Source organism: Schistocerca cancellata, chromosome 5 (assembly GCF_023864275.1).
Source record: "Schistocerca cancellata isolate TAMUIC-IGC-003103 chromosome 5, iqSchCanc2.1, whole genome shotgun sequence".
Lineage (NCBI taxonomy): Eukaryota > Metazoa > Arthropoda > Insecta > Orthoptera > Acrididae > Schistocerca > Schistocerca cancellata.
The window spans coordinates 800412311-800435426 of NC_064630.1; the positions used below are offsets into that span (position 1 = coordinate 800412311).

Here is a 23116-nt window from a genome sequence, read left to right on the forward strand (position 1 = left end):
TGAGTTGCCAGTGACACAAAAATGATTACAGAATTCATTCTTGTGGTTATTACATTAATTCTGCAGATAACTGTTTAACAAAATTATTGTCTGCTATGCAACTGAAATGATAGTCACATCACAGGTTTTATATGTTACAGTTAGTTAGTTAATTAGTTTGTGCAGTCCTGCTTTCACTGTCCTGAAATATACCAACCACTAGTTACTTGAATAAATAGGCACTGCATTTTACGTGCATGTGAAATGTGTTAGTGCCTTCATAAATCTATAAATCTAGTAAGTTCATTAGATAATTATATATCAAAGTAATCAGCAACCAGTTGCATAAAAGAAGTTTAATCTCTTAACCCCTTTTGGGCATTCAATGTAGTCTGGACTATAATACAACATGGTGGTAATTTGGCGATATGTGTCAGCAGTGTACGGATAGTCTCTGCAAATTCTACCATCACATTACAGTTCAATAATTCTCATATGAATATCACAGCAGCCCACAGGCATCATTTATATGAAACTGTTCCGCACAAGATCTCAGCACAAGCTCAGTTTCGTGAACTTGTTGCAGTTTCTGGTTCACTCTGTCTTAAGTATACCACATATTGGAAAGTTCTTCTGCATAGGCACTGTTTGCTTTTATTGCCAAAAAATTGACAGCAGATATCTTGTAATCATACTGAGTAGATGACACTTGTAGTTCTCTCAGTATTTACAGACTGAATCATAGTTTTGCTTAAGGATGACATATTCTAGACATAACACTCAGCATTTTGTGTTCCTTGTTCCATGTTCTGATAACAACTGCTTCTCCTTTTGTGTAAGTAGAAGCTGGATTTGAACTTGCACTGCATATATTAGCTGTTTTCATTTTTATTGGATTTTTGAGACCACATTATCTGTCATTACGGAACTTTGTTATTCGTAGCTCACTAATGCTCCCTGTGGATGATCACATTTTGCAATCAATGCTATCTTGTCTCTTCTTTTGTGTACGACATTTTTGGTGATAGTGGATGATCATGATTTCAAGAAAAATATTTTGTAAGTCTATAATTACCAGAGAGCTGTGTTGCCCAATAATAATGGAGGAGGAGGAGGAGGTGGAGATTAGTGTTTAACGTCCCGTCGACAACGAGGTCGTTAGAGACGGAGCGCAAGCTTGGGTGAGGGAAGGATGGGAAAGGAAATCGGCCGTGCCCTTTCAAAGGAACCATCCCGGCATTTGCCTGAAGCGATTTAGGGAAATCACGGAAAACCTAAATCAGGATGGCCGGAGACGGGATTGAACCGTCGTCCTCCCGAATGCGAGTCCAGTGTGCTAACCACTGCGCCACCTCGCTCGGTCCCAATAATAATGTTTACAGTATGAACACTGGGTGTGCTCCAGAATAATCTTTTTATTTCCAGTACACTTGAGGCAAAAAAATTGTGACAGTTATTGAATTATGATGTTTAGTTTGCCATCAATGCATGTGAATATTATTAATAACATCAATCTAGACCTTCAACCTAGTTACAGAAATGTGAATAAAATTCATTGACATATACATTGGGTATTCTGGTCCCTGGCAGCTGCATCGTTGAGAAGCAAGCTGTAGTCAGTTCCCAGCTCACTCAAGGAACACATCAGCTGGTATTCTTTCTGCTGGTTGTATAAGTTAATCCTGTTGCAACCCCAAGCCAGACAGAAAATTAATAATGAAATCTTAAGAAAAGGCTTAAGATCAGAAGAATAAGTGGATGAGGGAAGATTCCCAACAAACTTCCGGACAGTTTTGTTTGTGAAATCAGCAGCATGTGTTATTGTGTGGCAGCAATATGGATGCAGGTTTTCCAGTTGTTTTTGTAACACTGCAACTGAAAGGTGACTCAGCTGTTGGCATCAAGTACCAGCTGTGATGGACACATGCCTGAGGAGCAGTTTCTATTGCACAAAACCTTTTTGAGCCACCAGATGCAGAATATTCACACTGCTTTTTGCTTGAGTATATGTTAGCAATTAATTTCTTCTTAAGAAGTTAACATACAAGCATCATACCTCATCACCAGCAACAATATTGCAACATGATGCTCAATGAGTGAAACAATGAGATTCACATAAAAATACAGAAGCAGTCACCTCTTTGAGTTTTGTTGCATTGAATTTGAGTAAGTAGAACTCCTCCACCTGACTTCTGAAGATTATTGAATGCAAATATTAAACATCAGTTAAATGGCAGCAGTTGATCACGTATGGCAGTTACCGATTTTTGCTATGTTTTGGGCTCTTAAGCACTCACCTGACACACAATACAAAGGTTTCAGGCTGTCTCCACCTCCTGTTAAAACCAAAGTCAACAATAAGTCACAAATGTTACAAACATCAAGATGTTTGTCCTCGTGTGACTTACAATGTTCAAACAGTGTTGATAAGATGCAAAATCCAGTATGTTACTGGAAGAAAAATACCAATATGTCAAATAAGAAAACACCAGTTGATAAATACACTTACAGCTCCATGCTGCAATCACCTGGTTGGATGGCTCCTTGCATCAGGAAGTGGGTAGCATGTGACCAATAACCGGTGACTACTGTCAGGCAAGGAGACTTTCAGGAATAAACTGTCCACACCTTGACACAGCCATGAGTTGTTTTGCATAACTGTTACTGTGCTGCATTAGGAAATGAAGCGAATTGTCTTTGTTGTTCCACAAGACTGATAACCTTCGCAAAATTCAAAATGTGGTTTAAAAATAGAGGAAGCAGAGGACTCAAATTCAGGACTTTGTGTCTACATTGTGTGGCAGTTACCCCTAGACAATAAGTTGATACAGCACTGTAACAGCTTTAGAAAAAGACATCACTTCCTCCACATATTTCTGCAACCTGTTGGCCAATCATTCATAGGGCTAGATGTAGATTTCTGACAGGTGGCTGGTTTCACTGGCTACCTTAAGTGTACGATTTCAACTTGATATATCCAGTGACCCGGTTTTATGCCTAACTGTACACTGACTTGCTATATGTGCTTATTTCAAACAATGGAAAATCCAGTATGGAGTGTAACAATATTATGAGAAGGAAAGTTGCTACTCACCACACATCAGAGATGCTGAGTCACAGATAGGCACAACAAAAAGACTGTACAACTAAATAAAGCTTTTGGCCTGTAAGGCCTTCATGAAAAGTAAATGACAAGACATGCACACACACACACTCATGCAAGTGTATCTCTCTCACACACGACTGCAGTCTCAGGCAACTTAAACTACACTGTGAGCAGCAGCACCAGTGCATGATGGGACTGATGACCGGGTGGGGGTAAGGAGGAGACTGGGGAGAGTGGGAGGGATGTATGGTACGACTGGTGGACAATGTAGTGCTGCAGGTTGGACGGAGGATTGGGGGGGGGGGGGGGGTGGAAAAGGAGATATATAAAAAGACTGGGTGTGATTGGAGGGAAAGTTCCCACAGTTCAGAAAAGCTGGTATTGGCGGGAAGGATCCATATGGCACAAGCAGTGAAGTAGTCACTGAAATGAAGGATGTCATGTTTGGTAGCATGCTCAGCAGCAGGGTGGTCCATGTGTTTCTTGGCCACAGTTTGTTGGTGGTCATTCATGCAGACAGACAGTTTATTGGTTGTCATGCCCACATAAAATGCAACACAGTGGTTGCAGCTTAGCTTGTAGATCACCTGACCGGTCTCACAGGTTGCCCTACCTTTGATGGGATAGGTGATGTTTGTGACTGTACTGGAGTAGGTGGTGGTGGGAAGATGTATGGGACAGGTATTACACCTAGGTCTATTACAGGGTACAAGACATGAGGTAAGGGGTTGGGAACAGGGGTTGTGCAGAGATAGATGAGTATATTGAGCTGGTTTGGTGGACGGCGGAATACCACTGTGGGAGTGATGGGAAGGATAGTGGGCAGGATATTTCTCATTTAAGGCAAGACGAGACGTAATCAAAACCCTGGCAGAGAATGCAATTCGGTTGCTCCAGTCCTGGGTGGTACTGAGTTACAAAGGGAATGGTCCTCTGTGGCCAGACAGTGGGACTTTAAGAGGTGGTGGGAGACTGGAAAGATATGGCACGGGACGTTTGTTTTTGTACAAGGTTGGGAGGATAATTATGGTCTGTGAAGGTTTGTCACTGCAGATGTGATGACTACGGGTGGCTAGGCTGTATGGAAGGGGCTTCTTCATATGGAATGGGTGGCAGCTGTCAAAATGGAGTTATTTCTGGTGGTTAGTAGGTTTGATATGGACAGAGGTACTGATGTAACCATGTTTGAGGTGGAGGTCAACATCTAGGAAGGTGGCTTGTTGGGTTGAGTAGGACCAGGTGAAGCAAATGGGGGAGATGTTTTTGAAGTTCTGTAGGAATGTGGATAGAGTGTCCTCACCCTCACTCTACATTGGGAAGATGTCATCAGTGAATCTGAACCATGTGAGGGGTTTAGGATTCTGGGTGTTTAGGAAGGATTCCTCTAGGTGGTGCATGAAGAGGTTGGCATAGAATGGTACCATCTGGCTGCCCATAGCCCATATGTTTTTAGATAATGCCTTCATTATACGTGCTTATTTGATATTTATTGGACTGCACATCAATATTTATGTTTGATTTTATCGTACTATTTGCAACACATGTGAAAAAGTTGTTGACTGTGTTGGGTACTTCTGTGGGATTTATTACTTTCGTTCATTTTCTTGTGATATCTTTTTTTCACCAGTTACTTTCTTTGTAATATTCCACATGGTCTTTACCTTATTTGTTGAATTATATGTATTTATCATTATACTACTCTTATTGATTTTCTCACTATTTTGAAATATTTTTTATAATACAGTGTCTCCAGTGAAGGAGTCCCTGATTTCAATATTCATAAAGTAGTGTGTATAAGCAGAGCGGTGCAGCTCAAAGCAATCAATTCCAACACTGAAATGTGACAGGAAGTTGGTGTACCAGAGGAAGAGGTTGAGACCATGTACTCCTTTTAACAATGTGTTTTTCAGATACTGGAATATCACAGGCTAGAAATCAGTCCTATGGCAACACAGCACAGTTTTCAAACACAGTTTAATGTACCAAAAGGATCTGATGCAAAAACCATTCATAAGCTCTTCAGCAAGTTCCAACTGACAGGCAGCATGGCTGATGATCCAGTGGGGAATAAGAGCTGAGTAGTTCAGAAACCTGCTGCGGAAAGTGCAAGTGTCACATCATATATGGGCAGATCAACTGACAAAAATATTTACTTGTGAGTGGTAGTAAGTGTAGCAGGCCAGTGCTCCTGTTGAGTTAAACCGCTGTAGACCTAGCCTTGTGCTCATCCTGAAAGCTGTACAGTGCTCAGTCACTAGACGCCCATTGCAGCTGCATTCTGAATATACTGTTGTGCATCTCTCTATGTAGGTTCAGATGCTCTGCTTCCCATAGTTCAATTCACACAGCAAGTTCGTTCCACTCATGGTGCTCTGTTCCCCAGTTGTTACGTAGTCGCTGTTGGTCTGTAAAGTAACTGCACTGGCCATGTCATGCAGTGCCATTGTCAAATTTTTACAGATATTAGAAAAGGAAATTAATATTAAAAATTGCAGCAGAGACTGGTCTGAAGTGGTCCAGCATGCAGAAAATACAAAGACAGAGCCTACCCCTTTCCATTCAAAATTCAAAGCCACCAGGGCTTGCCTGTACAAGACATGTGATAGACAGCTAGATTTGCAATCCAAATTGTCACAATGATTGATAATAAAGAATTTGATGTATGCTATATCTGGTTCAAAGATGGAGTTCACTTCCACGTGAATAGAATAAACAAAACTTGTAATTCTGGAGTTCCAAAAGCCCTATTTGTGTGAAGTGAAACCACTGTTTCCTCCTAAAGTTACTGTTTGGGCTGTGGCATACCGCAGTTGCATTATTCACCCTTTTTTCATGTGATAAATGATCACTAGTGCATTGCAATTTTGGAACAATTTGTTGCCATGCAAAGCTTTCCAGGATCGACCAGGCACTGAGTGGTTCCTGCAAGATGCAGCCAGACCACATTGCATAGAACAGGTGTTTCCCTTTCTTGATGAGTACTATGGGAATAGCACCATTGCAGTGAATTATTGCAAATTTACAAAGGTGGGTATGGATTGGCCTCCATATATGCCCAATATGACTTCTCGTGACCATTTTTTGTGAGGCACATTGAGAGACACTGTCTACCAGAACCTTCCGACCAAGCTGGATGAGCTCAAAACAGTATCTGTTTGGAATCTGAATCCAGTTCCATTGAGTTGCCCCTTATGGTTACAGTTTTTTTGTGTGAATGCAGTTTGAAAGTAATTAATTAATATGTTAATTCAGGTGTTAAATTTTTCATTTAGGTCATAATTTTATGGACCTGTTATCATTTTTCTTTGTTTAGTAAGATTTTGAAGTAGTTGATGTTATCTCGATTACAGCATCTACATGCGATTTGTACAGACATGTTGTTCCCAGTACTGCCATTTATTTTCAAGCATAATATCTGAGCTAGATGGTCACTAAAGCCTACATTGAAAATTTTTTGTGAAATGCTGTATAAACTTTTCTTGACTAGAAGCTGGTCTAAAGCTTTTTTGGAAGTGTTGGTTACTCATATAGCACCATAAAAGGAGATGTATGTTGCATATGCTAATGAAGTTTTCTTACCTTTTAGGTATCAAAGTGATCTATGCTCAAAGTAATTGAGTTGAAACTTTTGATATAATATATCTTTTATGTTATTGTCAAAGTTGCTTTGTAGTACTACTTGTTCTAAAACTCGCCATTAGTTGTATCAGAAAAGCTCATTAAATAATCTTGCTCCCCTCCCCCCTCCTCCTTGGGTTTATAAATTTCTGTGGATGTCCATATATGAGTGGTTCAAAGTTTTTGAGATATTTCAAGCATAGTTAACTGTCAGCCACCACTGCCAAGTGCAGGAAATTCCTTAACGTTCTGCACTGTGGCTTTTATGCAGGAATGGCAGCTGTGGGCCATATTTTCATGTTCCTGTCCTTTTTTAAATTGCTTACACCATACCTTACTCAGCCCTATTAAAAGGCTCTTCCCCCATTTGGTGGGAGTAAATGATTATGAATTTCACAATATTAACGTTCTAGTGGGAATTTAAGGAGATAGGACCTGGATAAACTGAAAGAACCAGAGGTTGTACAGAGTTTCAGGGAGAGCATAAGGGAACAATTGACAGGAATGGGGGAAAGAAATACAGTAGAAGAAGAATGGGTAGCTCTGAGGGATGAAGTAGTGAAAGCAGCAGACGATCAAGTAGGTAAAAAGACTAGGGCTAATAGAAATCCTTGGGTAACAGAAGAAATACTGAATTTAATTGATGAAAGGAGAAAATATAAAAATGCAGTAAATGAAGCAGGCAAAAAGGAATACAAACGTCTCAAAAATGAGATCAACAGGAAGTGCAAAATGGCTAAGCAGGGATGACTAGAGGACAAATGGAAGGATGTAGAGGCTTGTCTCACTAGGGGTAAGATAGATACTGCCTACAGGAAAATTAAAGAGACCTTTGGAGAGAAGAGAACCACTTGTATGAATATCAAGAGCTCAGATGGCAACCCAGTTCTAAGCAAAGAAGGGAAGGCAGAAAGGTGGAAGGAGTATATAGAGGGTTTATACAAGGGCGATGTACTTGAGGACAATATTATGGAAATGGAAGAGGATGTAGATGAAGACGAAATGGGAGATAAGATACTGCGTGAAGAGTTTGACAGAGCACTGAAAGACCTGAGTCAAAACAAGGCCCCGGGAGTAGACAACATTCCATTGGAACTACTGACGGCCTTGGGAGAGCCAGTCCTGACAAAACTCCACCATCTGGTGAGCAAGATGTATGAAACAGGCGAAATACCCTCAGACTTCAAGAAGAATATAATAATTCCAATCCCAAAGAAAGCAGGTGTTGACAGATGGGAAAATTACCAAACTACCAGTTTAATAAGTCACAGCTGCAAACTACTAACGCGAATTCTGTAGTAACCAAAACCAACCGCGGGATCGGAGCCGCCAGGCGTGGAAGCCACCGGCGGTGGAGCATGCACCACCGGGTAAACACAAGGACGAGTCGGACGACAGACCAACGACAACTGACAACGACCGCTTATGACCGACACAGCAAGGAAGAGATAAACAACGGAGGCTTGTAGAAAACACAACACCAAACACCAACAGTAAATCCACTTGGTACCAGAGCCAGGCAAATGTCAACAACAAGCAATGACCAGACGCAATCCAGAGTGAGTACCAGACTGACTGGACTAGGGCAGAGTGGGTCTCTATATATGAAACTGGAGGGAGCGGCTATTGGCCCCAGTCCGCACGTGGTGTAGCGGAAGAGCTGCGCGGAAGAGCCGCCACGCGGAAGAGCTGCCGCGGACGCGGAGCCCTCTATGGGCTGGCCACATCCATTTATTCTGGCGCGTGTTTGACTTGTGCAGCGGGAGGTACTAGATCCCCCTCCGAAATTAGTGCATAGAGGCAGAAATGCCCCGGACTACGCCGAGGCGGGCGGAATGAGGGCACAGGTTGTGATACGACCGGAGGGACCACTGGGAGAGGGGAGAGCAGACACTGCGGCATCCATCAAGGTGTCACCAGAGAGCAGGGGGTCAGAGGGCATCTCTATACCGTGGCGAGGCAGAAGGGGTTTCTGCAGAGCAGGCGAGGAGATGGTGGTTGAAGGGAAGGGCTCCGCCGCGAGGGACGTGTCCGCACCAGGAAGCAGGGAAAGCAGTGGTGGTGGAATCAAAGTGGGGGCCCGAGGGCGGAATTGGTTATGGTGGTGGCGCTTGAGCCCCCTGTGTGTTTGTACGGTCGTCACGTGCCACCCATGAGCGAGCATCCATGCAGGTGTGCTGCCATAGGAGCAGGCATCCATGCAGGTGTGCTGCCACAGGAGCGGGCCCACATGGCCATGCCTGGGGCATAGTGCTGGGAGGGGAGAGAGCGGCGCCCAGAAGGGGATGGTGTCAGCAGGTGGAGGAGGGTCTGAGGTTGTTGCCCGTGAAGGTGTTCGGCTGGACTATGACCGGCCAACGATGTAGTGCGGTAGGTGCTTAGAAACAAGGTGAGGGCCGAGGTGGTGGCCGACGGCTTCGCAGAATGGGGTCCCTGCACGTGGAAGCGGCGATTTGCGTAGCCGTCAGAGGAAATACATCGAGTGTCCCGGTGGGCAGAGTCGATGTCGAAGCACAGGACTTCCTGCTGGTCGAACGCTGGATCAAGTCCTGCTGGGAGATGTGACGAGGCATCTGCATTAGTGTGTTGACTGGTGGGCTTATAGCGGATGGTGTAAATGTAATTTCACAAGAACAACGTCCAGCACTGAAGACGCTGAGCCGTCTGTTCTGGGAGGTGCGAATGGAGCCCAAAAAGCGACACTAAGGGCTTGTGGTCTGTGAGGAGGGTGAACTGCACCCCAAACAGGTATATGTGAAATTTCTGAACTGCAAAAATAGTGGCAATAGCCTCCTTTTCGATCTGAGAGTAATTCCGTTGCGCAGGGGTTAATGTCTTGGATGCATATGCCACAGGTTGTTCCGACCCATCCGAGGATTCCTGTGTGCCAGGACAGCCCCAATCCCATACGCTGAGGCATCGGCCGCCACCACCAAGGGACGATCGTGTGAGACCCAACTCGCTTTATTTGTTCATGAGACCCAGAAAATATTAGATACAGGCTCCCAGGTAGATGCTATTTTTCTTGACTTCCGGAAGGCGTTCAATACAGTTCTGCACTGTTGCCTGATAAACAAAGTAAGAACCTACGGAATATCAGACCAGCTGTGTGGCTGGATTGAAGAGTTTTTAGCAAACAGAACACAGCATGTTGTTATCAACGGAGAGATGTCTACAGAAGTTAAAGTAACCTCTGGCGTGCCTCAGGGGAGTGTTATGGGACCACTGCTTTTCACAATATATATAAATGACTTAGTAGATAGTGTCGGAAGTTCCATGCGGCTTTTCGCGGATGATGCTGTAGTATACAGAGAAGTTGCAGCATTATAAAATTGTAGCGAAATAAAGGAAGATCTGCAGCGGATAGGCACTTGGTGCAGGGAGTGGCAACTGACCCTTAACATAGACAAATGTAATGTATTGCGAATACATAGAAAGAAGGATCCTTTATTGTATGATTATATGATAGCAGAACAAACACTGGTAGCAGTTACTCCTGTAAAATATCTGGGAGTATGCGTGTGGAACGATTTGAAGTGGAATGATCATATAAAATTAATTGTTGGTAAGGCGGGTACCAGGTTGAGATTCATTGGGAGAGTCCTTAGAAAATGTAGTCCATCAACAAAGGAGGTGGCTTACAAAGCACTCGTTTGACCTATACTTGAGTATTGCTCATCAGTGTGGGATCCGTACCAGATCGGGTTGACGGAGGAGATAGAGAAGATCCAAAGAAGAGCGGCACGTTTCATCACAGGGTTATTTGGTAACCGTGATAGCGTTACAGAGATGTTTAACAAACTCAAGTGGCAGACTCTGCAAGAGAGGCGCTCTGCATCGCGGTGTAGCTTGCTCGCCAGGTTTCGAGAGGGTGCGTTTCTGGATGAGGTATCGAATATATTGCTTCCCCCTACTTATACCTCCCGAGGAGATCACGAATGTAAAATTAGAGAGATTAGAGCGCGCACGGAGGCTTTCAGACCGTCGTTCTTCCCGCAAACCATATGCGACTGGAACAGGAAAGGGATGTAATGACAGTGGCACGTAAAGTGCCCTCCACCACACACCGTTGGGTGGCTTGTGGAGTATAAATGTAGATGTAGACGATCTGGAGAGAAAGGCGTAAGGCATGCAGGGGGCAGTTTTCAGCATCGTCTTTAGGCAGTTGAAAGCCTGATCGCAGGCAGAAGTCCACGATTAAGGTACCCCTTTGCGACGCAGGCGTTTTGGGGATGCGTGACGTGTAAGTACTTTAAGAACTTCAAGTAATAATTGACTTTCCCCAAAAATACCTGGAGTTGGGATAAGTTTTGTGGACGGGGAAGGGCATCGATGGCTGCGACATTGCAGGCCGAAGGGCGAATGCCATCTTTACTGAACGAATGTCCTAAGTACTCCACTTCTGGTTGAAAAAAACTGCACTTCTCCAGCCGACAACATAAACCTGCAGCCTGCAGGGCGTGAAATAAGGTACTGAGGTTGCACGGATGTTCCTGGCACGTGCACCCTGTGACTAAGATATCATCGAGGTAATTGACACAAACCGGTATTGGTTGCGTAAGTTGCTCGAGATACCGCTGGAAAATCGCAGGGGCAGAGGAAATGGCAAACAAAAGACACTTGTATTTATAGAGACCGAAAGGTGTGTTGATGACGATGATGGCCTGCGATTCCACATCCAACGGCAATTGGTGATAGGCTTCTGCCAGATCAATCTTAGAAAAGTACTCGCCACATGCCAGTTTAGCGAGAAGGTCTTCCTGTCGAGGAAGTTTTGACCAAAGACTGAGCATTGACCCTAGCCCCAAAATCCCCACAAAGCCGAAGCGATCCATTGGGTTTCTTGATGACCACTAAGTGTGTTGCCCAGACACTCGATTGTACTGGTTCGATAACCCCCACAGCCTGGAGCCGATCGAGTCCCTGCATGACGGCCGCACACAAGGCTACCGGAATAGGTAGCCCGACAAAAGAGAGGCCGTGTGTTCGGTAGTAAAGCGATGTGTGCCTGGAAATCAGAAGCGCAGCCCATGTCTGCCGAAAACAGGGAGGAAAAGGACGCGCACAGATCGTCTAGGTCCTGAAATGGAACCGTAGTTGAAACGAACTGCACTTCGTTTTGAATGGAAAACCCAAACCATGTAAATGCATCTAGGCCAAAAATGTCTGAAGCCAATGGGGGGTCCACTACAAAGAGGGTAAGGGGCCAGGGAACATTCTTGTAGATGGCCATAACAAAAAACTGTCCACGGAGAGGGATGGAACCGTCGCCGTATGCGACCAACCTCTGAGAGGGTGGGGACAATTCTGGAGACCCGAGACGTGCATACGTCGTCAGATTGACCAAAGAAATGGTGGCCACCGTATCGACCTGGAAACGGACGTCCTCGTTAAAGATGCGTAGGGTGAGAAATAACTTTTGAGCCAATATGTCGGTCCGAGGGGTGACTGCGTGTAAAGCATGGATGGCCTCCTGTTGGCCTGCAGGGTCAGCTCGAGTGTAGGCCGAGAAGCTCTGGGGGCACGACGGGAGGGGGCCACGCGGCCGACGTCAAGGGGCGACCGGCGGTTCGGACGCCATAGAGATGTCAAGAGAGCAAGGAATCTCGACGGAGGTGCCCTCTGGAGACTGCGCCCCGCCGACGGCGGGAAGGAGTGGATCGGGAAGTGGACTCGACCACTGCCACCTGGGACCGCGCCATGAGACGTTCGTTTGCCTCTTGAGCAATTTCTAAGGAATGGGCAATCCGCAGAATGTCTTGCAACAAGGGGTTGTCCAACTTTAATGCCACAGTGCGGACCTCTGGATCGGGCCCCAGGTGAACGACCACATCCCGAGTTAACGAATCTGCATATGACGCCTTGCACTGCTGACTGGTGCACGTAAAGTTGCATTTGCGGCTGAGGCCTTGCAAATCCGTCACCCAGGAACGGTAGGACTGACCCGGCTGCTTGTGGTATTGATGGAATTCCAAGCGAGACGCAACCACGTTGTATCGCTGGGAATAATAGTTAGTTAGCAACACACAGATCTCGTGAAAGGAGAGAGCCATGGGGTCGGCCAACGGTGCCAACTTGCGGAGCAAAAAAAAATGTGTCCGGTGAGGCCCAGATCAAGAATAATGACCGCTGCAGAGAGTCATCCAACACCTGAAAGGCCGTGAAATGTTGTTTCAGACGATACAGGTACATTTCCCAATCCTCTTTTGCGTTGTTGATTGGTGGGAACAATGGCGGACATGGGAACGTGTCAAACTGGGACACGTGGGAGACAAGGTGGGAGGTAATCCCGCTTATTGACCCTGTCCGATAGCAACTGCACCATCTGTAAGACCTCCAACTGCTGCTACTGCTGTCGCATGAGCTGCTGCTGTTGCTCTAAGAGAGTGATTAATTTCTCTTCCATACTCCTATCTTCCGTTTACCTCTTCGCCTATGTAGTAACCAAAACCAACCATGGGAATGCCTTGGGCTGCAGGATCGGAGCTGCCAGGCGGGGAAGCCACCGGCGGTGGAGCACACACCACCGGGTAAACACAAAGACGAGTCGGACGACAGACCAACGACAACCGACAACGACCGACTATGACCGACACAGCAAGGAAGAGATAAATAACGGAGGCTTGTAGAAACCACAACACCAAACACCAACAGTAAATTCACTCGGAACCAGAGCAAGGCAAATGTCAACAACGAGCAATGACCAGAACGCAGTACCCCTGAGATAGAGACGCAATCCAGAGTGAGTACCAGACTGACTTGACTAGGGCAGAGTGGGTCCCTATACACAAAACCGGAGGGAGCAGCTATTGGCCGCGGTCTGCACGTGGTGTAGCGGTGGCGCCCTCGCTGCACTGCAGATGTGGTGCCCTCTATGGGCTGGCCACGTCCATTTGTTCTGGTCCGTGTTCGACTTCCGCATTGGGAGGTACTAGAAATTCTTTACAGATGAATGAAAAAACTTATAGAAACTGACGTCGGGGGAAGATCAGTTTTGATTCCGTAGAAATGTTGGAACACGTGAGGCAATACTGACCCTATAACTTATCTTAGAAGAAAGATTAAGGAAAGGCAAACCTATGTTTCTAGCATTTGTAGACTTAGAGAAAGCTTTTGACAATGTTGACTGAAATACTCTCTTTCAAATTCTGAAGGTGGCAGGGGTAAAATACAGGGAGCAAAAGGCTATTTACAATTTGTACAGAAAGCAGATGGCAGTTATAAGAGTCGAGGGACACGAAAGGGAAGCAGTAGTTGGGAAGGGAGTGAGACAGGGTTGTAGCCTATCCCCGATGTTATTCAATCTGTATATTGAGCAAGCAATAAAGGAAACAAAAGAAAAGTTTGGAGTAGGTATTAAAATCCATGCAGAAGAAATAAAAACTTTGAGGTTTGGCAATGACATTGTAATTCTGTCAGAGACAGCAAAGGACTTGGAAGAGCAGCTGAACGGAATGGGCAGTGACTTGAAAGGAGGGTATAAGATGAACATCAACAAAAGCAAAACGAGGATAATGGAATGTAGTCGTATTAAATCGGGTGATGCCGAGGGAATAAGATTAGGAAATGAGACGCTTAAAGTAGTAAAGGAGTTTTGCTATTTGGGAAGCAAAATAACTGATGATGGTCGAAGTAGAGAGGATATAAAATGTAGAATGGCAATGGCAAGGAAAGTTCAGAAGAAGAAAAATTTGTTAACATTGAGTATAGATTTAAATGTTAGGAAGTTGTTTCTGAAAGTATTTGTATGGAGTGTAGCCATGTATGGAAGTGAAACATGGACGATAAATAGTTTAGACAAGAAGAGAATAGAAGCTTTCAAAATGTGGTGCTAAAGAAGAATGCTGAAGATTAGATGGGTAGATCACATAACTAATGAAGAGATATTGAATAGAATTGGGGAGAAGAGGAGCTTGTGGCACAACTTGACTAGAAGAAGGGATCGGTTGGTAGGACATGTTGTGAGACATCGAGGGATCACCAATTTAGTATTGGTGGGCAGCGCGGAGCGTAAAAACCGTAAGGGAGACCAAGAGATGAATACACTAAGCAGATTCAGAAGGATGTAGGCTGCAGTAGGTACTGGGAAAAGAAGAAGCTTGCACAGGATAAAGTAGCATGGAGAGCTGCATCACACCAGTCTCAGGACTGAAGACCACAACAACAACAACAACAACAATGTTCTAGTTGATGCGAAACTATATTTGTGATGAGTTGTGCAACAGCAGTAGTACTACTTGTTCCAAAACTCACCATTAGTTGTATCAGAAATGCTCATTAAAGAATCTTGCTCCCCTCCCCCCTCCTCCTTGGGTTGATAAATTTCTGTGCATGTCCATATATGAGTGGTTCAAAGTTTTGAGATATTTCAAGCATAGTTAACTGTCAGATACCACTGCCAAGTGCAGGAAATTCCTCGATCTATGGAAGCTTTCACTTCAAGGCTCTTGAGAGAGAGCAGTTGTTTGGACAAACCCATATGGCCACATAATTAGTACATAAGTTTTGCTACCAGTTAACTCCATCACAACAGCTACTGAAAATAGGAAGTTCTTCCCTCTAGGCATCCATCCTCATGTGTTTGTAGAAGCTCAAGCACATCACACATACAATGGAGGTGTAGTTCAAATAGGTTCATTTATACTGGATCCACACTTACATGATGAATTAAATTTACAAAACTGTACTGAGATTCTGAAAAATTAAACATATAAATTACAAATTCCATGACATAGTACAGTGCAGGCTTGGGCAGTTCCAGTAAAGGAAACTGAAAAATGCAGAGAACAAAATTGATTCTTCACTGAACACTGCAAAATCACACATTATTAAAAAGAAGAAATACAGCTTTAAGATTGGTTGCACACAGTAAAAATGTCAGATAAATTTCATGTGTTTCATATCAATGCAAAATATGAGAGTTGGTCATAAAAACAAATAAAAATAGATTGGAAAATATCTTAGCTTTACTAACAAATTTCCTACAGTGGCAAAGAGTGGTAAACAATAGAACCTCCCCCATCCACTCAAACCCATGTGAATTGTGCAGCTGAGAACTGTGTCTTTAATACATCCTTTAGTCCATTAATTTCATTAACCTTAGTCCCTTACTGCTTCTTCATCTGTCTTCCTCCAGTTCTTCTACTCCTGATCTTACGTCCATCCCTTTATGTTCTTGTTTCACTCCTCCCTCCTGGTGGCTTCAGATTTTTATAATTCTCCTTGTCCTTAATTTGACACTTTATTTTTCCCCTTCCATTCCATTTATTTTGTCCTTAGGCTTCTTTTCTACCTTTCCTACTCTTTCTAATTAACTACTTACTACCTACTCAACTCTGGTGTATATAGTAGTACTTGCCTTCGCTGTATTCCCTCCTCTCAACCCTACTCTCTTTTTCTCCTCACTGTTTACCTATTGTCATCTTGATCTATGGAAGCTTTCACTTCAAGGCTCTTGAGAGAGCAGTTATTTGGACAAACCCATATAGCCACATAATTAGTACATAAGTTTTGCTACCAGTTAACTTAATCCTCTAATATCTTTCCCTTCTCATTCATCATTTATGCAGATTTCTGTCAACTGCTTAACTCCTAAGTCTTGCTGACAGTCCACCCTCAGTCTAGACCATCACACATATCTTTTCACAGCATTAACAGAATGAAAGAGAGGGGGTGAGGGGGAGATAATGTTTATTTCTCTTAGTAAGAGTAAGAGTGAAAGAGAGAGAGAGAGAGAGAGAGAGAGAGAGAGAGAGAGAGAGAGAGAGTTGGAAAGGCTGATAAATTTTAACTGTACTCACCAAACACTCAGCTCCTTATTTTTAAGATTAATTGAGATCAATAAACTGCTTCTTCAACTGACAATGGAAAGGAGGGCAGTGAATATGGACATTCCAGCATTTATAGATAACTCTGAAACTTTTGCTAAATTATGTTGAAGTAGTGCAGGTAGCAACATTGGACACAAACATATGCGTGTGTTTTGAGGATTAATAAACTCACCTTGTAAACATCATAAAACCCAATAATTCTGTCAAATGTACTGTAAAGATCATTCAGAAAATCGACAACCTGAAACAGTAAAGAGTAGGTTCATTCAATAGTGTACTGCTTGACAAAATTATTATATTGCACATGTTGTAAGTGTTATTGTAACTTGTTCCTGGTGTATTTTGTTTAAAAGTGCAATCATACACAACATTGCTTATGCCTCACTCTCACCTCTATGAACTGATATTACATGAATTTCATGTGAGTTTAATTTTATAAAGTTCTACAGGTACAATGAAATATCATATATATTTTGTCATGCAATTATATATATTTAAGAAGCCCCACTATTCAGCCTACCAAATGTAAATTCTATCTAACAAGTAAGTGAAGTGGTATGGAAAGTCATTGATGGGATATAAATAATGGGGGAGGGGGGGGGGGGGAGGTAAAGGTAACAGCTCACTAAATAGTTGAGGTGCTATATTGTCTATAGGCACATAAAAGGAATGAGGATGTTGCTCACTTTCAGATGAATTCTCTTCATAGACGTAGAGCGAACACACATACACTTGCAAAGGTACAGTGTTGTTTGTGGCTACACTGTGTAAGCACTACAGCTCAACAGAGGTGAGGAATTGTGGTGGGTTGAGTGGACAAGGGTAGAAAGAAGGCAGAGAGAAGGAGGGAAGGTTTGCAAACTGTGGGTGACAGCAGGAAGGGAAAGGCAGCAGGCTCACGGAATAGTAATGTGGCAACATCAACCTCCTCCAAGCCATAATAGGGATTGCGTTTGAATGACTGATATTTTAGTCAGTTTTGATGTGGTTTCTCTTTCACTCACATTCCTTTCTCTGATTTGTTGCAGATAATTGAGGTTAAGTTTGGTGTCGAGTTAACTAATTTATTTCGACATGTGCTGACTACCACTTACTTTTTATTCAATGGTCAGTACTATGAACAGACTGATCGAGTTGCAATGGGAAGCCCGTTGTCACCTATTGTGGCCAATTTGTTTATGGAGGACTTTGAGGAACGTGCATTGGAGTCAGCGACCTTGAAACCTGCGTGTTTTTTTCAGATATGTAGACGATACTTTTGTTGTTTGGCCTCATGGTAGTGAGAATTTAAACCGGTTTTTGGAACATCTAAATTCAATCCACCCAAATATTCAGTTCACTATGGAGGTGGAAAAGAATGGATGATTTCCCTTCCTTGATGTGTTGGTCAAAAGGAAGACTGATGGTACATTGGGACATTCTGTTTATAGGAAGCCTACCCACACTGACTTGTATCTGCGAGCTGATAGTTGTCACCATCCAGCTCAGCGTGAAGGAGTACTTTGCACCTTGGTTCACAGGCCCCACGTTATCTCAGAACCTGAAAGTTTGGCAGCTGAGCTAGCACATCTCGAAGTCACCTTTCGTCAGAATGGTTATAGTGAGAGACAGATCAAATGTGCATTGTGCCATCAGCCTTCTGAGCAACAGGTGAGTGACGATAACAATGAAGTGACACTTAAGTCTAAGGCCTTTTTGCCTTACACAGGAAGCATTTCCAACAGGATTGGCCGTATTTTGCGGAAATATGATATGAAATGTGTTTCTTGGCCACCTTTTAAGATTAAGGCCCTGTTGGCGTCCATAAAAGATGATCTTGGTTTGCGTAAGACTGGGGTCTATCTTATTCCTTTCAGTTGTGGCATGTCGTATATTTGTCAGGCAGTCAGGACTGTGGAAGACCGGTGTATTGAACATAAGCGTCACACACGCTTACAACAGCCGAGCAAATCCGCTATTGCAGAACATTGCCTTGACACCAGTCATCCTATGGAATACAACAGATTCTGGCATGCACGTCCAGCTATTGGGATAGTGTTATTACAGAAGCTGTTGAAATCAGACTATCAAGCAACCTTATTAACAGAGATGGTGGATTTTGTTTAAATGCTGCTTGGAATCCAGCTCTGTCTCTCATCAAAAAACGGAGGGACAGAGCTAGTGCTACCTCACCTGTTGGTTAATAGTAACTATCGATATTTCTGATGTTGGCTATCTTTGGTTGTGTTGACACTTGTTCTGTGTGTGGTGTCTTCCTTGTTTCGCCTCTGTGAACCGAGGTATTAAATTTGCTTGCACATTTTTTCTTCCTTTCATTTGTGCCTTGAGAATGGCAGGGTGTGCTCCTGTCGAAATATCAGCGGTGTTCGACGACGTCACCTGGTAGCAAACCCGTGAGTTATTTGAATACACTCTGCTGGCTTTGTAGCTCAATGAATGTGTAGGGAGTGTCAGATTAAGGGATGAGGAGAGGTAGGAAATGAGGAGTAGGAAGGTAGACTGGCTGGGCGTAAGAAGCAGCATCAATCCCATCAACCAGCCACCCTTTCCAAATCCTCTCTACTGTTCCTAACCTTCTTTCTACCCCATCTTTCCACCATGATTTGATTGCCCATAAAGCAAATAACAACATCAATGAAAATACCAGTTTTGAATGCCTGCATTGTGTGATTTCTGTACACTGCCTAAAGCAATAGTCTGTTTAATGAAGACTTTGCTAATTTCCTTCCTCAGCCCCAATCTGAGCTTGTTCTTGTCCTTTAATGACCTAGTCATTGACAGGAAGGCTAACACTAACCTTCTTTCTTCCATGTGTTGATTTTATTCACAACTGGTACCCAACTGTGTGTAAAATAATTAGACACACCATTTCATTTAGTGTACGACCATTAATATCTCTCTCTGCCCTCAGTAGTTCACATAAGGTAAGATTTAATGCTGATTTGAATGAGTAGCATCCATGGTTCATTTAGCATCTAGACAGTGGTTAGTATGATTGAGATTGGCCTTTTTATTATATTTGTGTAATCAAGATTAGTAGCATCATCAAATTCAAAAGATGCTGTGTTAGAAATACCATCGTAGCTAGAAGGATGATTGCTTGTTAGAGACACTTTCTTTTTATTTTGTGTTTCTCAAGAAACCAGCATTAACTATCCTTGTGTTGACTGACCAAGTGTGACAGGCATGGAACTCCATCCCACAAACTAAAAGTGGGGACCTGTACAACACAATGTATGCATATTTGTGATACGTATTCGGCACAGTTGTTGCCAAATATCGCATGGCACAGTCGCAGGTTGCAGGTGCATGTGATGAAAATGAACACTTTTACCTGGTGTGAGGTGTTACCATGGGCAGTTGCCTGCAGGTGAGGATGGCACTTGCTGAAGGAGCCACTGGTGGATCGAGGAAGGTTCAGGTCAATAGTGTGGCTGAGAGTTCATGGTGGGGGATGAGAATGGAGCCCAAGGGTCTGCTAGTAGGGACGGGCTATGATCGTGCTCGAGAAACGTGCGACGCGAAGGCAATTTCTTGAGAATGTCTTGGGTACGCTTGAGAAGTTGACAGTACTGCGCTCTCTGAGAAATTGCGCAGCAGTCGTACTCGTCATACATACGTGCACAGAAAACTTTGAAATTCTATGATTGACATCAACTATACTACTGTTATTAATGTGTACTGAAGTATTAGTATATGTCTCATAAGACAAAAATCATAGAATTGTTGTTTAAAACAAAGCACAGAATTCACATGAAACAGAAGCTTTATTCTTACAAAATAAATTACCTTGCACATTCTGCATGCATGCATGCTTAAAAGTAAAAGAGAAGTGCTATAGCCTTTTATATACAGAAACTGCATACATGCATTTACTTACTGAAGAAAGAAAGGAAACAAAAGTTGTTCAGCAGAAGGCATTTTTACATCCCATTGCCACACTGCCGTCGATTTTTATTTAGAAATATGATTTTAATAATCAATTGGCCTTTTAGTCTGCTTCTTTGTTTGTATATTAATAGTCCTGTTTTCGAAAATATTATTTCACTGGGAACAGAAGTTGCAGGTATTGCAAGATATTTTTTTGCCACGACAGCTAGACCTGGGTAACTGTTTTCATTGTTTTTCCAGTAGTGTAAAGGATTATCCATGCATTGTAGGTATGGTTATTCCAAATATCATTGTACCTCCAGGTCTATGCTATCACAACTGCTTTTCGTTAGATTTTTATTGGAAACCTCTTCATCGAAAAAAGCCCATAAGGAACTACTGGCATTTTGTGCGAAATGGTACTCGTGGCTAGTGTCGTTAACAGCCGAATGAGTATATCGTACGGTCTCTACCACATTTGTGCACTCTGCAATTAGGCTTACAATGGCACGTTTTGAATGAATGGGATTCGTAAATGGTAAAATTTTGAATCTTGGGTTGAGAACTGTGGCAACGGGATGTACTTTGTTTGTTTATATTAATCCTAGCTGGGCTATTAGTGAGTTGGGTGCAGATGTTGCTGTAGCTCTTGCGCTGTCATGGTAGCCCACTTCCCATTGCATACGATTAGCTATCTGATTATTGGAATAGATTTCGAAAGAGGGGTATAGTTTTCAGTTGAGATTTCACTTGTTACCACTTCAGATGGCTCCAGTACACATAAACATTTGCTCAAAATTCGCCACTCATCAGCTGTGAGGTTCTCTACACCTGAATACAAAGATGATGAACAGGCTGCAATGCATTCCTTTTGCTCCACTAGATGTTGTAGCATATAAAACGTACTATTCCATTGGGTTTCGGTTTTCTGACTCAATTTATTTACACGTTTTTTCATTAGATCCTGGATCTCATGGAGTTTTTCCATTAGCGTTGCAACTTGTTTTAAAATAGCTAACAATTTTTCTTGCCATTTCCCGCATTATGCAGAGCTCACTGTTGCTGTTCAAAGAACTTTTCACAACTAAATTGATGGTGTGTGCTAAACAAGGCACATGTTACATATCTATGTTGCCACTGTTGTACGGCTGCCGTCATGTTACTGGCGTTGTCAGTTGTGATGCTTACAACTTTGTTTTCAATGTTCCATTTTGAAATCACATTATCCAACGCCTCACTAATATTTAGCACTGTATGCTTTTCCAGGAAACGGAATGTCTCAAGAACTAAAGCTTTCAGGCACCAATTAGTGTTAATGAAATGACCAGTTACAGCAATATATGCCTCACTATTGAGTGAGGTCCAAATATCGGTCGTTAAAGAAACAGAAGTAGTCTTCCACGGCCAAGTTTACAGCCTCTTTCTGTTTATGGCAATCATCCTCAATCATGAGGCGCAACTTTTTTCGATTCGGTATCGAGTATTGTGGGCCCAACAAAATGTCAAAAACCAGTGTCCTCGACGATTGAAAGCGGTTGAAAATCGTCTGTTATCATGGCCACTAGTGCTTTCATCAAGCTGTTGTTGCCATTTACTTCCTTCTATGAAGAGAAACGTAAGATTTAAATCAGTGCTCCTGCAAGGGGATATGTTATGCTTGACAACTAGTCCAATACAATTACATATCGTATTACCCCCCCATGAACCATGGACCTTGCCGTTGGTGGGGAGGCTTGCGTGCCTCAGCGATACAGATAGCCGTACCGTAGGTACAACCACAACAGAGGGGTATCTGTTGAGAGGCCAGACAAACGTGTGGTTCCTGAAGAGGGGCAGCAGCCTTTTCAGTAGTTGCAAGGGCAACAGTCTGGATGATTGACTGATCTGGCCTTGTAACAATAACCAAAACGGCCCTGCTGTGCTGGTACTGCGAACGGCTGAAAGCAAGGGGAAACTACGGCCGTAATTTTTCCCGAGGGCATGCAGCTTTACTGTATGATTAAATGATGATGGCGTCCTCTTGGGTAAAATATTCCGGAGGTAAAATAGTCCCCCATTCGGATCTCCGGGCGGGGACTACTCAAGAGGATGTCGTTATCAGGAGAAAGAAAACTGGCGTTCTGCGGATCGGAGCGTGGAATGTCAGATCCCTTAATCGGGCAGGTAGGTTAGAAAATTTAAAAAGGGAAATGGATAGGTTAAAGTTAGATATAGTGGGAATTAGTGAAGTTCGGTGGCAGGAGGAACAAGACTTCTGGTCAGGTGACTACAGGGTTATAAACACAAAGTCAAATAGGGGTAATGCAGGAGTAGGTTTAATAATGAATAGGAAAATAGGAGTGCGGGTAAGCTACTACAAACAGCATAGTGAACGCATTATTGTGGCCAAGATAGATATGAAGCCCACACCTGCTACAGTAGTACAAGTTTATATGCCAACTAGCTCTGCAGATGACGAAGAAATTGAAGAAATGTATGATAAAATAAAATAAATTATTCAGATAGTGAAGGGAGTCGAAAATTTAATAGTCATGGGTGACTGGAATTCGAGTGTAGGAAAAGGGAGAGAAGGAAATGTAGTAGGTGAATATGGATTGGGGCTAAGAAATGAAAGAGGGAGCCGTCTGGTAGAATTTTGCACAGAGCACAACTTAATCATAGCTAACACTTGGTTTAAGAATCATGATAGAAGGTTGTATACATGGAAGAACCC

General features: G+C 43.2%; 1 protein-coding gene across 1 annotated transcript in view; it reads right to left on the reverse strand.

Moving 5' to 3' along the window:
- Positions 1-23116, reverse strand: part of LOC126188809 (atrial natriuretic peptide receptor 1) — a 783072-nt gene that overhangs the window by 128224 nt on the left and 631732 nt on the right. The window contains exon 21 of the mRNA XM_049930422.1: positions 16706-16774. Coding sequence (XP_049786379.1) covers positions 16706-16774 — 69 coding nt within the window. The remainder of the gene's footprint in view (positions 1-16705; positions 16775-23116) is intronic.